The sequence below is a fragment of the Oncorhynchus clarkii genome, chromosome 6, assembly GCF_045791955.1.
Source record: "Oncorhynchus clarkii lewisi isolate Uvic-CL-2024 chromosome 6, UVic_Ocla_1.0, whole genome shotgun sequence".
Classification (NCBI taxonomy): Eukaryota; Metazoa; Chordata; class Actinopteri; order Salmoniformes; family Salmonidae; genus Oncorhynchus; species Oncorhynchus clarkii.
This window is the reverse complement of record NC_092152.1, coordinates 30348808-30366288: the sequence shown is the minus strand read 5'-3', so window position 1 is coordinate 30366288 and position 17481 is coordinate 30348808. Positions and strand designations below refer to the sequence as shown.

At 44.5% G+C, this 17481-nt stretch overlaps 1 protein-coding gene across 1 annotated transcript in view; it reads right to left on the bottom strand.

The window, feature by feature from the left end:
* Positions 1-1426: 1426 nt before the first annotated feature.
* LOC139410954 (phosphatidylinositol 4,5-bisphosphate 5-phosphatase A-like) overlaps positions 1427-17481 on the bottom strand; it is a 36514-nt gene continuing 20459 nt past the window's right edge. Inside the window, exons 2-13 of the mRNA XM_071156667.1 lie at positions 16675-17236; positions 14015-14122; positions 13557-13665; positions 8990-9106; positions 7677-7852; positions 7298-7409; positions 7039-7148; positions 6709-6916; positions 6369-6506; positions 6135-6218; positions 4266-4370; positions 1427-4012 (exon numbers count right to left, since the gene is read on the bottom strand). Of these exons, the coding sequence (XP_071012768.1) occupies positions 3686-4012; positions 4266-4370; positions 6135-6218; positions 6369-6506; positions 6709-6916; positions 7039-7148; positions 7298-7409; positions 7677-7852; positions 8990-9106; positions 13557-13665; positions 14015-14122; positions 16675-17222 (2142 nt within the window). The 5' untranslated portion in view covers positions 17223-17236 and the 3' untranslated portion in view covers positions 1427-3685. The remainder of the gene's footprint in view (positions 4013-4265; positions 4371-6134; positions 6219-6368; positions 6507-6708; positions 6917-7038; positions 7149-7297; positions 7410-7676; positions 7853-8989; positions 9107-13556; positions 13666-14014; positions 14123-16674; positions 17237-17481) is intronic.

Below are 17481 nucleotides of genomic sequence, written 5' to 3'. Positions count from 1 at the left end.
CTCTTTACCAGGTGTGTCCGAGGAAGGCCCTATAAATTGTTAAAGACTTCAGCCATCCAAGTCATAGACTGTTCTCTCTGCTACCTTATGGCAAGTGGTACTGGAGTGCCAAGTCTGGGACCAAAAGGCTCCTGAACTGCTTCTACCCCCTAAGCAGTAAGACTGTTAAACAGTTAATCAAATGACTAGCCTGACTATTTGCAGTGACCACTTTATATTTGCACTGACTCTCTTGCACCGCCTCTATGCAGACTCATTGGACTCTCCCCACAAACTCACACATACTACACTGACACTCCAACACACACACACATAGCCAACATACGACTGACTTCATACGCTCAAACACATAAAACACACACATGCATTTTATGCCACACACACACTTTCAGACTCTTCACATACGCTGCTGCTATTGTTTATTATCTATCCTGATTCCCTAGTCACTTTTACCCTTACCTACATGTACATATTGCATCAATTACCTTAACTACCTAGTACCTCTGCACATTGACTCTGTACTGGTACTTCTCGTATATAATCTCGTTATTGTATTGTGTTACTATTTCCTTTTGGCAATTTTTCTTACTTTTTAACTCTGCATTGTTGTGAAAGGGCTCATAAGTAAGTATTTCACAGTAAAAATCTACACCTGTTGTATTCGGGGCATGTGAGAAAGAAAATGTGATTTTATTTGGATTTAATTTGAAACCCATTGAAGAGGGCCATCCATAAGAGCAGAGTAATGATATCAAGGACCTGGAAGATTATATATGGAGGAATGGTCTAAGACCCCTACCAACGTGTTCTCCAATCTCATAAAACATTATAGAAAAAAGCTCAGTGTCATTATCCTTGCAGGGGGAGGGAGGGTGCTAGATTATTGCAAACCGGGGCAATAATTTTGACCCATATCTTTTTAGATTTTTTAAATGATTTATTAAAACAAATCTCTGTCGGATTTTCTCTTTTAGCCTACAATATAGCTCCGTTTTTGTATTATTTATTTTATACAGTCTTTTATGCTCATCTGTATTAAGGGTGGCAATAATTAACAACCTACTTTATACAGACTACAATGCGAGCAGAGTTGTGGGTCTTTAGGTTTAGGATACTATGTTGGATACTAATGCTTTTTACAATGACTGTCGTAGACCTGACCTGGTTGTTTTTCAATAGCAACCAACACTGAAAGTGTCTCATAGCGTATTCTTCCTTTGTAAGATTTCTAGGGGTCTTCTCCCCTGCAACCAAACACCCCCAATACAATGAGGTGTCAGAGCATTTTATGTTTTATAAGAGAGCACATACAATACACTAAAACAACATCAAAGTAGTGCAATATAATTAGTTCCTTATCAGAGTGGTCAATGTTATTTGATCTGGCTGACTGAAAACAAGAAAGACTCAGAGAGCAGACCAGCTGTACAGCTTGACGAGGAGTTTTATTTGATCTCTGAACAGCGTGTGTGTGTGTGTGACAGAGGTGTTGAGCTGGAAAGCAGAGGGGTTCCCTCTGTGCCCTGACCCCAGCGGACGATTCCACACACCACCCTCCAACATCAACATTCAACAACTAGCCAATTCATGCCTCTGACAATGTTGCTGTAATGTTGCCCAGATGTTTTAAGACAGTCTCCTCGGATCCCAATCACATACAAGCTTGCAGAGCCAATACAATGCACAAAACCTACTTTTGATCTGAAATCACAGATAAACCAAGTGAAAAGAGGTTGTTTATTTTTGCCTCCACATAAAACTGTTGTGTGCATGAATAAATATAAAAGTAAAATAAATATAAAACCAATATGTATACACAATATAGCCTATTAAATTGAATAGGACTTTTAACTTTAAACCCTTGTTCCCCCACACTGGCCAGCAGAATTCAAGCTCTCTTTTGACACAAAATAAGAAAATAAATGCATAATGTTTAAGTATAATAATCTTTTTGGGCATTGATTGTCATCTGTTCTCTATTTGATATTTGTCATTGACATACATAACCTACTCTCAATTTTTAAAAACATATTAGAAGCTTTCAATAACATTTCTTAGTTACTATTCACATATTTTTCATTGCACGTATAGTATGGGAGCGAGACGTTGCCAAAGACTAAAACAACAAAGGACAATTCAACTTGATTTTCAGATCTAGTCTTTCCTTATCACCTTTTCTATAACCGTACTTTGGATCAATTCAGTTATATTGATTGATACACATAATCAATACATAACAACAACAACAAAAGCCAAGTTCACTTGCACATATGCAGCACTGATCCTTTACCTTGGATGAGCTTCAAACTCTCTACATTGTATTTTGTATATTTTAAATAGGATGAAAATAATTGAATTGAATAAAATAAATACAAGTATTTCTTGTTGTTCTGCTAGCAAACTGTAGCTATATCTACCATATAATGTTGTGTTTACACTGTCATCATCACATGTTTTTCCTAACACTTCTCAACAGCTAAGTATCTTACAAAGAGGAGTCAAAAACAGCACTTTTAACAGCACAAAATCACAGTACCGGAATGTACAGTCCAGAAAACCATGCAAACACATACACACATCACTATCAATCACACAGAAATACACACTCACTTCTGCAAACCCAAACGTTCATAAGACACACTCATACAGTGGCATACTTACATGAACACACACACAATGAGGTTACAGTACAACAGCACACACTGTCCTAAGCTAACAGCCCATAGGTACAAAGTGTTTAGGATGGCTCATTGGAGGTCACACGCTAACAATTCAACACATTACTACTAGTGACATAACAGTGTCTGCTAATCACCTTCACCCAAAGAGAAAAAGAGAGAGAGGGGACATAAGAAGAGAGATATAGAGATGGGGAGGGAAGGAAAGAGGACAACTGGGAACATCAGTAACCTGAAGGTGAACATTACCATTTTTGACCTTGTTTTTTCACCATGGCATTTAAGTGACCCATGCAGCCAGGCCTAAGGATAGTTTTACAAAGACCTGCTGCTCAGAGATGCGCTCTCAACTCACAAGGGGTTGCACATACTGTGACAAATGGTTTTGTCCATGGTAACCTTGTCCCTTAGATAATGTATGTAGCAGTAGACACAATGCTGTATTGAAACGTAGGACAGGACCTGCTAAAGCAAATAGGGATTATTCCTATTTGCGAGGAATGTTCCCTTTGGGAGTCAAACTAATTGTTTACCTCATCGGGAGACAGCATTTCCTCATGCTCACACACATGCTGATCTGCTGACTAAGCCACCAGGGCTGATATAGAGGGGGAAATATTATGCTGCTTCAAAATATCTGTGAAACAACTGCCGATATGGACCCGAAATGCATTTGGTAGCAATTTCCCTCTGCCTGGGATTAGGGAATGATTTGCCATGTAAGGACCTATTGAAATCAGCCAAAAGCTCCCTGTATGTTCTATGCCTGAGAGGGAAGAGTGAGAGAACCTACAGGGAGATATACACTTGAAAACCGCTTAAGAAAAATCACACAAGACAAAGTAGTCTTCCTGCACCAGAAGCCTAACCCCAGTTCTGAAACAAATGGCATCCGCAAATGTACATTTTCAATAAAGGAAACATACAATACAGTACAGTGCAGGAATGTCATGTATAAAGAAACCACACATAGTTGGTAATGGGAGAGCAGGATAACAGGGGCTCCATCACAACCCTGTATTTCCAGCCTCAGCTGAGACCTCCCGATCCATACCCTCTGGGGCATTGCCAGAGGCAGAGCCATCAGTGGTGTTGTGGGCCAAGCCAGGCTGCAGCTTGAGGCCCTTCATTTCGGGCAGAGCAGGGCTGCCACTGCGGCTACGGCTGTGGCTGGGACTGCGGCTTTGGCTGTGCCGTGTTCTGTGCTTCTTTTTCCGGGGGCTGGGACTGCGGGACTTGGTCTTCATACCGTCCACTGTGCTGTCGTCCTCAGAGGTGAAGTCAGAACTGTCGTCAGAGGGGCTACCGGCGGGGCTGGAGGTGGGCAGCTGGATCTGCAGAGGAAAGAAGATGGAAAGGAGGTGGAGGAGGAAGAGAGAGAAAGAAGAGACGATCAAGAAAATTAGAGCATAGGGGAGTAGCATAGGAAAAGGGTGTAGATCCAAATTAAGAAGAGGAGGACAAGGGGGAGGAAAGGGTGTGGAAGAACCAAAGGAGAGTTAAATTACCAATCCCATCATAGTCCAGTGCTCCCATTATACCTCAACATTTGATATATTTACCCTAAAACCAGAGCATTGTAGGTACCTGAAAAGGCTCTGTCACACCCACGAGGGTGCTCGTGTTGTTGCTATAGTAACACAAAATAAAGTCTCCTGAGCCCTTGGGCAATTCTTCCTCAGTAAAGGTCACCTGCAGAGGTAAAGACAGGAAGACAGGGAGAGAAGAGTCAAAACAAACAAAGATACTTAGACAAGGTTCTCCAGTTAATTTATGTGTTTCATATTATACAGTTGAAGTCGGAAGTTTACATACACCTTAGCCAAATACATTTAAACTCAGTTTCACAATTACTGACATTTAATCCTTGTAAAAATTCCCTGTCATAGGTCAGTTAGGATCACCACTTTATTTTAAGAATGTGAAATGTCAGAATAATAGTAGAGAGAATTATTTATTTCAGCTTTTATTTCTTTCATCACATTCCCAGTGGGTCAGAAGTTTACATGCACTCAATTAGTATTTGGTAGCATTGCCTTTAAATTGTTTAACTTGGGTCAAATGTTTTGGGTAGCCTTCCACAAGCTTCCCACAATAAGTTGGGGGAATTTTGGCCCATTCCTTCTGACAGAGCTGGTGTAAATGAGTCAGGTTTGTAGGCCTCCTTGCTCGCACACGCTTTTTCAGTTCTGCCCACACATTTTCTATGGGATTGAGGTCAGGGCTTTGTGATGGCCACTCCAATACCTTGACTTTGTTGTCCTTAAGTCATTTTGCCACAACTTTGGAAGTATGCTTGGGGTCATTGTCCATTTGGAAGACCCATTTGCGACCAAGCTTTAACTGATGTCTTGAGATGTTGCTTCAATATATCCACATAATTTTACTTCCTCATGAGGCCATCTATTTTGTGAAGTGCACCAGTCCCTCCTGCAGCAAAGCACCCCCACAACATGATGCTGCCACCCCCGTGCTTCACGGTTGGGATGGTGTTCTTTGGCTTGCAAGTCTCCCCCTTTTTTCTCCAAACATAACGATGGTCATTATGGACAAACAGTTCTATTTTTGTTTCATCAGACCAGAGGACATTTCTCCAAAAAAGTATGATCTTTGTCCCCATGTGCAGTTACAAACCGTAGTCAGGCTTTTTTATGGCTGTTTTGGAGCAGTGGCTTCTTCCTTGCTGAGCGGCCTTTCAGGTTATGTCGATATAAGACTTGTTTAACTGTGGATATAGATACTTTTGTACCTGTTTCCTCCAGCATCTTCACAAGGTTTTTTGCTGTTGTTCTGGAATTGATTTTCACTTTTCGCACCAAAGTCCGTTCATCTCTAGGAAACAGAACGCGTCTCCCACCTGAGCAGTATGACGGCTGCATGGTCCCATGGTGTTTGTACTTGCGTACTATTGTTTGTACATATGAAGGTGGTACCTTCAGGCTTCAGGCAATTGGAAATTGCTCCCAAGGATGAACCAGACTTGTGGAGGTCTACAATTTTTTTCCTGAGGTCTGGGCTGATTTCTTTTGATTTTCCCATGATGTCAAACAAAGAGGCACTGAGTCTGAAGGTAGGCCTTGATATACATCAACAGGTACACCTCCAACTGACTCAAATGATGTCAATTAGCCTATCAGAAGCTTCTAAAGCCATGACATCATTTTCTGGAATTTTCTAAGCTGTTTAAAGGCACAGTCAACTTAGTGTACGTAAACTTCTGACCCACTGGAATTGTGATACAGTGAATTCTAAGTTAAATAATCTGTCTGTAAACAACTGTTGGATAATTACTTGTGTCATGCACAAACCGACTTGCCAAAACTATAGTTTGTTAACAAGAAATTTGTGGAGTGGTTGATAAACAAGTTTTAATGACTCCAACCTAAGTGTATGTAAACTTCAGACTTCAACTGTATATATATTATACACATATTATATATTAAAAGTCGCCCTTACCTCGTGTTCTACTCTATGGTAATCTGCCTCCTCCTGCTTGGCCCACACATAGCCTACATAGTCCTTATGGTGTTTGAATCCCACCTGGGGAGGCAAAGGCAACACCAATTCCTGATTTAAAAAAACTTAATGCCTTAGCTAATTATTACTTTATCAATAAACATTATCTGGGATACTTCAAACTTCGTTAAACATTGAAATCAGCACTAGAAGGTTAAGAGGAAGAGTGAGTACTTTGTACAGCCCAATCCAGTCCCAGGAGCTGCGTGCGAAATTAGGTGCAGCTTTGAATGTGCATGTGGCGTCTGCAATGCTGTTCCACTCATCCTCCACCATGATCGTCACCAGTGGCATGTCCACCTTATAGGGGAACTACACACAGCATTCTGAACATCAATATCATCATGGTGTACAATCAATAGAACACAACATCAACATCTCTCTGTATCTGTATCTGTCACTACCATGGTTATCCCAGTTTATTACAGGTTTCGGGCAAAGTTATGTGCATGTCACAGCTCAGGTGACAAGTAGGACGTGTGGGGGAAAGAGAGGGAGAGGGGCTGTGTCTCACCTGGAGGGTGAAGATGGAAGAGACAGGCTTGTGGTCGCTGACCATGTACTCCATGTGACTGCGGTAGAAGTGCTGGGTGACCTTGGTCCCGCTGCTCAGTCCTGACACAGAGCCTCTCTTCCCAGCATTAGGGGCCTGCCCAAAGGGAGCTGTGGCCCTCAGACGCCACAGGATCCTGTCTGTCCACGCAGGCTTACGCTTCTTCCCACTGAGAGAGAGAGAAAGATAGAGAGAGCAGGGAGGGTAAGAACTGTGATGATCAGAACACTCATCTCATTACATTTTTAAGTCAAAGAGCTGCAAGGTGGACCCCCCCATGTCATCACAAACCTTGTATCATATGTATCTGTCCCCACGTCAAACTTGTAAGTAGGGGGGAATTTGAGAGGTCCCTCCAGAAAGCCCACCAGCACCGTCTCGCTGTCTTTGGCCATGTTCAGCTGTAGAATGGGGGATAACAATTAATAACGTTAAAATGAAGTGTCTCTGTTATTTTGGTCTCTGTATGCCCTCTAGTGGCATCGTCTATGCATTACAAGCTCCGTTAAAAGACCGTGTCATGGGCCTTTATCTTGAACAGGCATCTCACCTGGTCTTTCTCCCACAGCATGGTGAGTTTATTGTTATCAATGGCTGTTTTCACTGCCGGAATCTCCAGTTCATCAATGCGGAAATTCAGATCTCCAAACCAGAACACCACACTGTAGAGGAAGAGAAAAGTATGGAATGGATTGAGGACAGAGCGGAACTGCAAAGACGCCTTTTTAATGATAAGGTATGTTCTCTAGATCACACAAAATATATTTTTTAGGTATATCGAACCGTAACTATAGCCTCTATATCTTTTCTGGATAAAAGGGAGGTGGACCGCTCTGAGCATGCTTTCTTATGTGTTAGTTTAATTGTGCAAGTGCCTGGATGGAAACTTAAGTGGGTGGGTGTGCGCGTTCATATGTAGAGTGACTAACTCGTGGTCGAGCACCCCTGTGGCAGCCTGGCCTTCAAACTGCTGCTGCTGCAGGATGCTCTCAAAGTCTTCCATGCGCTGCTCAGAGTTCTCCATGTGGGCCGGCAGGTGGCAGTTCAGGAAACAGATGGTGTGACCGAACACAGACATGCGCGCACTCACACCCCCTTTATTACCCTACAACAAGAATGGAGAAAGGAGAGGGAGAGAGAGAATAAAGGAAGGGGTAGAGTGAGAGAAAAAGAGAGAAACAGAATAAGGTTGAAGATTGGGGACAGGAGCAGAAGAATGGCAGGATTAGTTTGATGGGATAAAACATTCAATTTGCAAACCGAGAGAATAAATAGTATGAATAGTAGCCTAGCCTATGAAATATGACCCCCGGTAGGTAAACATATCTGAGGGCAGGAAGTTTGCCGATAGATTTATGACTAGTGAATGGCATGATCAATATTTCACGTGCAGCGATCTGTGTGAATGAAGGCAGGATGGAGCTGTGTGGTTCCTCCTGCTGCTCTCCCTCTACAGCTCTGACCTACTAAAATACAAGAGATGACACAGCAGAGGGAGACCTGCAGAATGTGCTGATGCTTATCTGAGTTCATACAGGGAAGACAATAGAGACTTCACAGTGCATTACTACATGGAACTCTATGTATCTCTCAGTAAGACAGGCAGACAGATCCCCCCCCTGCCTGCACACTTTGATCAACTGCATGGGATTTCATTAGCCTTAAAGAGTACACAGATTATTTTAACTTCTTAAAGAGTAGATTCAATAAAGCATGTTTTCTAATGTTTACATATCTAAATAAATTATCTGGGGAGTGTTTAAGGCTTTGAACCATAAAAACATTATCTTTGGAAATACTAAAGCACCACCATGTGGACATCAGAGGTATGGAGGGAGCACAGATATCCATACAAGCTTTGGGTACAGCCTGCCCCCCAAAACCCTTCCTGCTAAACCCTTCCTACTAATTGATGAACAGTAAGGGAAACAAAGAGGCCAACAGAAGCAAACCTCATCATTAGCACTGTCTGGCTGTCCTTACACTAACTGGCTGTGTGGAGGTTTTAAGGGTGGGTCAGTTCTGAATGTGAACTTCAGTTCAGTAATGCTGGCATGCCATTTTACTCTATCTGGCCTAGAGTGTTGAGTCTTCATTGGTGTGGCTGTTTGACTGGGTCAGTTCTGTCATTTAGGTGTGCTTCTCTGTCACTTGGTCAGTAGGATGGGTCCGTTCTGTCAGTTGGTTATGGTTCTCCGTCAGTTGGTCAGTTGGATGAGGTCTCAACGGGCAGTTGTCTCACCCAGTAGCCCCCCAAGCCAGTGCGGGTGGTCTCTGTCTGCACCCCTCGGAGGAAGGGGAGGTGGTAGTACTTAGCAAACACCAGCAACAACACCCCCTGCATCCGCTGAGATGTCACCTGAGAGAGGGACCAACAGAGAGGGAGAGAGGAGGGGCAGAGAGGGAGAGAGAAAATATTAGTGATGGTGGTGGTGGTAATTTGTGTCCTGCTACCATTCAGGGGATAATTATTACTGTAATCTGTAAGCAAAGGAACACCTCTGTTTCATATAGCTAATTCTACACTCAGTTGCCAGTTTATTAGGTACACAACACCGTTCACGAAAATGGTTCGCTCCTATAGACAGTGAGTCACGTGGCCGGGGCTTGCTATATAAAGCAGGCAGGCATCCAGGAAGTTACTGTTCGATTGAACGTTAAAATGGGCAAAACGAGTGACCTAAGCGACGTTGAGCATGATCGCATGCTCAACGTCACATGACAAGGACTCGTCGTTCCTTGTCATGGATGGGCTATTGTCATGGATGGGCTATTGTCATGGATGGGCTATTGCAGCTGGGTTCCACTCCTATCAGCTAAAAACAAGAAGAAGCGGCTCCAGTGGGCACGTGATCACCAACACTGGAAAATTGAGGAGTGGAAAAACATTGCCTAGTCCGACGAATCACGGTTCCTGTTGCTGATGTCAGAGTCAGAATTTGACGTAAGCAGCATCAGTCCATGACTCCATCCTGCCTGGTGTCAACGGTACAGGCTGGTGGCGGTGGTATAATGGCGTGGGGAATGTTTTCCTAGTACACGTTAGGTCCCTTGATACCAATTGAGCAACGTTTGAACGCCACACCTTGTAGAATCCATGCCCGAAAAATTCAGGCTGTTCTAGAGCCAAAGGGGGGTCCGACCTGTGAATTAGATGGGTGTACCTAATAAACTGTCCGCTGAGTGTATATAAGCAACCTCTCTGTGCTGTCTGTCTGAAGCCTGCTAACTGTATGCCTTTCCGTCTCTGTGTACCAGTGATGTCTCTCTCTTTCCTCCTCTCTCTCTCCTCACATTTGCATTGTGCCCTGCAGGATCCAGTGGCCCAGCTCTTCCTCTGTTTTGCATGAAGCAGTGAACATAAAGGAGGCCATAGCCAGCGGTCTAACCTCTCTGTCTAAACAGTAAACCCATGTGAGGGAAAAACATGGTGCCTGATTTTACAATACTGCACGGTGGAATACATGTTACAGCAGTACACAGTAGGTATGTACTCCCAATGATCACATTGAGCCTCCCAGCCTGCATTTGTATTTAATTGGTCTAGACTCCAAGTAATAAAGTGATTTATTCACTATCTATTGACAGATCCATGAACGATGCAATCGCCATCTCAGTGCACACCTTCCTATCCCACCTGGATAGGTATACCTATGTAAAAATGCCTTTCGAATACAGCTCAGCCTTCAACAACATAGTGCCCTCCAAGCTCATCACTAAGCTCAGGGCCCTGGGTCTGAACCCCTCCTTGTGCAGCTGGGTCCTGGACTTCCTGATGGGCCCTACCCCAAGTGGTGAAGGTAGGCAACAACACCTCCGCCACGCTGATCCTCAACAAGGGGGCCCCACAGGGGTGCGTGCACAGCCGCCTCCTGTACTCCCTGTTCACCCATGACTACGTGGCCATGCGTGTCTCCAACTCAATCATCAAGTTTGCTGATGACACAACAGTGGTGGGCCTGATTACCAACATCGACGATACAGCCTACAAGGAGGAGCTGAGTGCCTTGGTGGAAAATAATCTCTCCTTCTATATTACATTTTTGACTGTGATTTGTCTCGGAAAAACAAAATGTTTGATTGTTTGATACGTCCACCAAAATATCAATAGAGGTAGCCTAGGTAATAGTCTGTTTCTGCTCTCTTGCCAACTCATTATGGAATTGTCATGCCAAACAAAATGATAGCAATGGAGTTGGCAAGAGCACAAATAGATATGGGACCAAGCTACAATAGAGGACAAAAACTCCATAATGCCCTCAAACACCATAGTGCCCTCAAAGCTCATCACTAAGCTAAGAACCCTGGGACTAAACACCTCCTTCTGCAACTGGATCCTGGACTTCCTGAAGGGCCGCCCCCAGGTGGTAAGGGTAGGCAACAACACCTCTGATACGCTGATCCTCAACACGGGGACCCCTCAGGGGTGTGTGCTTAGTCCCCACCTGTACTCCCTGTTCACCCATGACTGCGTGGCCAAGCATTACACCAGCACCATCATTAAGTTTTCTGACGACACAGCGGTGGTAAGCCTGATCACCAACAACAATGAGACAGCCTATAGGAAGGAGGTCAGAGATATGGAAGTGTGGTGCCAGGACAACAACCTCTCCCTCAATGTGATCAAGACAAAGGAGATGATCGTGAACTACAGGAAAAGGAGGGCCGAGCACGCCCCCATTCTCATCGACGGGGCTGTAGTGGAGCAGGTTGAGAGCTTCAAGTTTCTTGATGTCCACATCACCAACAAACTATCATGGTCCAAACACACCAAGACCATCGTGAAGAGGGCACAACAACGCTTATTCCCCCTCAGGAAACTGAAAAGATTTGTCATGGGTCTTCAGATTATCCAAAAGTTCTACAGCTGCACCATCGAGAGCATCCTGATTGGTTGCATCACCGCCTGGTATGGCAACTGCTCGGCCTCCGACCGCAAGGCGCTAGATATGGTAGTGTGTACAGCCCAGTACATCACTGGGGCCAAGCTACCAGCCATTCATGACCTCTATACCAGGCGGTGTCAGAGAAGGCCTTAAAAATTGCCAAAGACTCCAGCCACCCTAGTCATAGACTGTTCTCTCTGCTACCGCATGGTAAGCGGTACTGGAGCGCCAAGTCTAGGTACAAAAGGCTTCTTAACAGCTTCTACCACCAAGCCATAAGACTGCAGAACAGCTAATCAAATGGCTACCCGGACTATTTGCATTGATACCCCCCCCCCCTTTTGTACGCTGCTGCTACTCGCTGTTTATTATCTATGCATAGTCACTTTACTCCTACCTACATAATACATATTACCTCAATTACCTCAACTAACCCGCACATTGAATTGGTACTGTATATAGCCTTGTTATTGTTATTTTATTGTTGCTCTTTTATTTTGGACATTAGTTTATTTAGTCAATATTTTTCTTAACTCTTATTTTTCTGAAAAAGGTTAAGGGCTTGTAAGTAAGCATTTCACGGTACTACACCTTTTATTCAGCTAATGTGACAAATACAATTTGATTTGATTTGATATGTTGCCCTGTAAGTGATTCCTAGTGTTGAGATAGTGTTTTAAAACTGATTGAATAAGCTTTAACAGATGGTGCTGGACAGAGAAAAAGACTTGATTGACTGATGTGTCTCTAGGGTGGATGGTTTGGCAAGCTCTCTTCTGATTGGTCTAATTGACTGCCAGGTCTGACAGTGGGCTGTGAGAGCAGAGGAGAGAGGAAAGAGGAGAGGGCGGTAGGATATTACTGACTGTGAGGAAAGAGGGGGTGTTGGGTTACAGGCCATTTTTGGAAACCTCATGTCTGTGCAACATGCCATGACTAGACAGACTATTACCGTAGTACTGTCATGGTTCAAGTTCTGAGGTAGACTACAGACACTAACAACCCCTCAGACATTCAATTCTACCAAATAAGCCTGCCCATGCATGTGAACACAAATGCACATAAAATGTTCTCATGAGCATTTTGGAGTCAAGCAGGGTATGAGATGGCCAGGGGACAGCATCAGTCTCACTGTCACAGAGCCATCAACATGGAGGGAGCATTAAAGTCCAGAAATAAACCAGCACCCTGGGAGACGTTCTCTTGTCTAGCTCTCTGTTGTTTCTCTGCAGCAGGTTCATCCGCTCTCCCTAAAGCTCCAACAGGCCCAAACAATGTGTTAGACACTGACAGGTCAACAAACAACAACCAACCACACTGCACCAGCTGTGGCCAGGACCCCTACTCTCTATTACTTTGTCTCTCTCTCTGTCTCTTAAATACACACACACACACACACACACACACACACACACACACACACACACACACACACACACACACACACACACATTTGAATGGATGGAGCATAAATAAGCACATTTGAAACGGATGAGAAATGTTCCCTAACCAAGAGTGCTGCAACATGCCATTGGGTGAGGGGCTCAAGATAAGCCACAGAGCTGGCTGTGAGAGCTGTGAGACAGAGCTGAGAGAGAGAGAGAGAGAGAATGTTGTATGAGAGCCTGGCAGACAGAGGAAGATAACAGATAAACCAACACTGCACGCTTGATTGTAGTCAGCCCCCACGCTCCACTATGCCCTAGCATATTATCTCGCATGCATTGGGAGGGATATGAGCACAGAGTGCCAAAACTGGCTCACACTCCACTTACATTGCAAAACAGTTTCCACAAATGTATATAACATGAGCTCCATTTGTTTGCTCTGTAGTTAATTATCTTTTGTGTGTTTACCACAACCATGTGGTGTATGTGTTAGCGTGCTTGTGCATAAGTGTCTCTGTGTCAACCCTTTACTGACCAGTATGTATCCGAAGGGGCTGAGTCTCTCCATGCAGGCATCACTCCATTGGTCTGTGAAGAGAACGTCTTTCAGCCTTTTGTTGATCATGGAGTTGACTTCCTGTAGACTGAGAGAGCAGCAGTTACACACACAGTCATTATACGGAGGCCATAGGGAGAGCGATAAAGATAGGTCAGGAGGGAGGGAGGGAGGGAGGGAGAGAGGGAGAGGAGAGAGAGAGAGAGAGGGGGGGGGGGGTGGCGGGGGAAGGACTGCAACAAGAATAAATATGTAGGGGGAAACAGAAACACAACTAAAGGGAGCTAGATAGATGGATCAATGTCGTTTGACAGTTAACCCAACGACTCATAACCTAGGGGGACTGTATATCGAAGGATATAAGGGACAAGAGAGGTCTTCTGGAATAGTTGGCGATGGGGAGATGGTTGGCTGACTGCCACCTGGGAAAAGCTCACCCAATGATATACATGTCTGTGTTTCCATCCCCAACGTGCAATCCCAGCAGAGCAGTGATGTCATCCGGCGGCATGGCACCGCCCACATTCCATGTTATTATGTGCACTCTATCATAGAACAGGAACACAGAAACTCACAATCAATAGAAGCTTGGTTCAACCCGTAACCAAATAATTAGGCAACAGATTCTTAATGAACTGCAGAACATTTCATTCATATTTCAGGACTTGGGTGGGCACATCCTTATGCATTTAACATACAGTACACACACAAAGTCTTTCTCTGATATAATTCTATTGATTTTCTGACTATCCACTCTCTCCATTAGCTTAATTAGCATCATAAATGAGAGAGGTTAGCAGAGAGCTCTGACAAAGCCTCGGGACACTGGGTCTGTGCTGTGAGTAGCAATTAACACAAAAGCAACACAGAGTGGGACTGCTCGATTTCATAGTTTCAGTGGCGAAGACGGGTGTTTCTCAACATGCATACTACTGTGCTCCCAGCACACAAATTGGAGCATGGTAGGGCCGGAGAATGAGTCAAAATCAAAGTATGCGAAACGGACCACGGAGGGCACTTCTCGAATAAGTATACCGTCTGTACATATTTTGAAGCATGCATCGGTGCAAGCTTCAATGGAAAGTATGCAAACAAATATGATGCAACCACGTTAAAAGTATGCATATTTTCTTGAAACAACAGATCATTCATTATCTTAGCTAAAGCGAGAGAAACTCCGACTGCCTGTCCACATCTCACACGGTGCATTCGGAAATTATTCAACCCCTTGACTTTTTCCACATTTTGTTACATCACAGCCTTATTCTAAAATTAATTAAATAGTTTTTCCCCCTCATCAATCTACACACAATACCCCATAATGAAGCAAAAAAATGTTTTTAGAATTGTTTAAATATGACATTTACATAAGCATTCAGACCCTTTACTCAGTACTTTGTTGAAGCACCTTTGGCAGCGATTACAGCCTCGAGTCTTCTTGGGTATAACGCTACAAGCTTGGCATAGCTGTATTTGAGGAGTTTCTCCCATTCTTCTCTGCAGATCCTCTCAAGCTTTGTCAGGTTGGATGGGGAGCATTGCTGCATAAATATTTTCAGGTCTCTCCAGAGATGTTTGATCGGGTTCAAGTCCGGGCACTGGCTGGGCCACTCACGGACATTCAGAGACTTGTCCCAGAGCCACTTCTGCGTTGTCTTGGCTGTGTACTTAGGGTCTTTGTCCTGTTGGAAGGTGAACCTTTACCCCAGTCTGAGGTTCTGAGCGCTCTGGAGCAAGTTTTCATCAATGATCTCTCTGTACTTTGCTCCGTTCATCTTTCCCTCGATCCTGACTAGTCTCCCAGTCTCTGCAGCTGAAAAACATCCCCACAGCAGGAGGCTGCCACCATCATGCTTCACAGTAGGGATGGTGCCAGGTTTCCTCCAGATGTGATGCTTGGCATTCAGGCCAAAGACTTCAATCTAGGTTTCATCAGATCAGAGAATCTTGTTTCTCATAGTCTGAGAGTCCTTTAGGTGCCTTTTGGCAAACTCCAAGCGGGCTTTCATGTGCCTTGTACTGAGGAGTGGCTTCCGTCTGACCACTCTACCATAAAGGCCTGATTGCTGGAGTGCTGCAGAGATGGTTTTCCTTCTGGAAGATTCTCCCATCTCCACAGAAGAAATCTGGAGCTCTGTCAGAGTGACCATCGTGTTCTTGGTCACCTCCCCGACTAAGGCCCTTCTCCCCCGATTTCTCAGTTTGGCCGGGCGGCCAGCTCTAGGAAGAGTCTTGGTGGTTCCAAACTTCGACCTCTAACATGCACTGTCAACTGTGGGACCTTATAAAGACAGTTGTGTGCCTTTCCAAATCATGTCCAATCAATTGAATTTACCACAGGTTGACTCCAAACAAGTTGTAGAAACATCTCAAGGATTATCAATGGAAACAAAATGCACCTGAGCTCAATTTCAAGTATCATAGCAAAGGGTCTGAATACTTATGTAAATAGGTTATTTCTGTTTTATTTTTTTATTTTATTTTTATTCTGAAACATTTCTAAATAACTGTTCTCGCTTTGTCCTGATGGGGTATTGTGTGGAGATTGATGAGCAAATAAATTAGTTTAATCCATTTTAGAATAAGGCTGTAATGTAACAAAATGTGGAAAAGGGGAAGGGGTCTGAATACTTTCCGAATGCACTGTATGTTACCCGACTACACTATTTTATCTTGATACATTAATAATTACATGCTGTGTTAATTTTGTCATGGTTACATGCCTACAATACCCATTGTGGTGTGCGTAGGTCGCAAGCCCATAGGAAGTCAATAGTTACTACTGTTAGCTAGCCAGATAGCCACAAAGAATTGTTAGCTAGCTACCCACAAAGAATTAACATCTACCTTGGATAACATTGGTTTTAGGTCATTTTTGCCTGTTACACTATCTGGTTAGCTTCATTATTATGATTCACATATAGCTAACTGATAGTTATGAAGTAAAACGTTTGCTTTGTGTATATCTTTTTTCGTCTCTATTTCCATTGTCCTGGCTAGAAGGAAGGTACTCAAGAGAACGTCCTTGGAGAATGCACTTGGAGCATGAGAGTGTGCAGCACGGTAGAATGCATATTGAGAAACACCTGGAGCTCACCTGAAGTCTTCTACCACCTGGGCCTGTGTGTCCGCGGTGCCCGACACGGAGAAGGCCCTCTGGGCATGAGGGTTGAGGTGGGGAGGTATAGGCCTGGAGGGCGGTGGCTGGGGCACTGAGGCTGCCCTCATTGAGATGGGGTTCCGGGCCCCAGGGGGGTGGCCTAGGACTTTAGGGCCAGCCTTCAAAGTGGTTTCAGTGTACCCCACTGGCTCTCCAGGCCCCCCAGGGGGCTTGGCTGCTCCAGGCCGCAGGGGCTTATGACGGCTGGCCCCAGCTGGAGCATCAGGAGTGGATCTGTCCTGGTTAGCCTCTGTGGGGTCAGGTGTGGGATCACAGACGTCTACAGAGCCCTCTACTCTGGGGGTCCTCTGAGGCCGCCGAGGCCGGGCTGGAACTGACGGTTGAGGAGCAGGAGCATTGGCGCAGGGTTCAGAGGTTGGCGTTTCTGTGCCTGGAGGTGCTGCTGGAGTGGGGGTTAAAACCTCTGATAGTCCAGATGGGTTCTCAGGGTGGGGCTGGCTTTGGTTCTGGTTGTCTAGATCCATCTCCCAGAAGCTCACTGAAAAACAATAACAGGGGAAAGCCATGTTCACCATATTCCATCAGTGTGCCACGCAGTATAGACAGACTAGATGTTAAAGAAGCAATCGGAGACAAAAGTTCCAAATGTCTGGTGAGGGTGGGGAGGGTTATCATGTGCTCACACTGACTCAGCTGTTCATGTGATTGAACAGTTCACATTCCCCCCATTCCTAGGCTGCTCTGGCAGCATAATGCCAGCCCTGAGTGTTTGGCTGTCTGTCC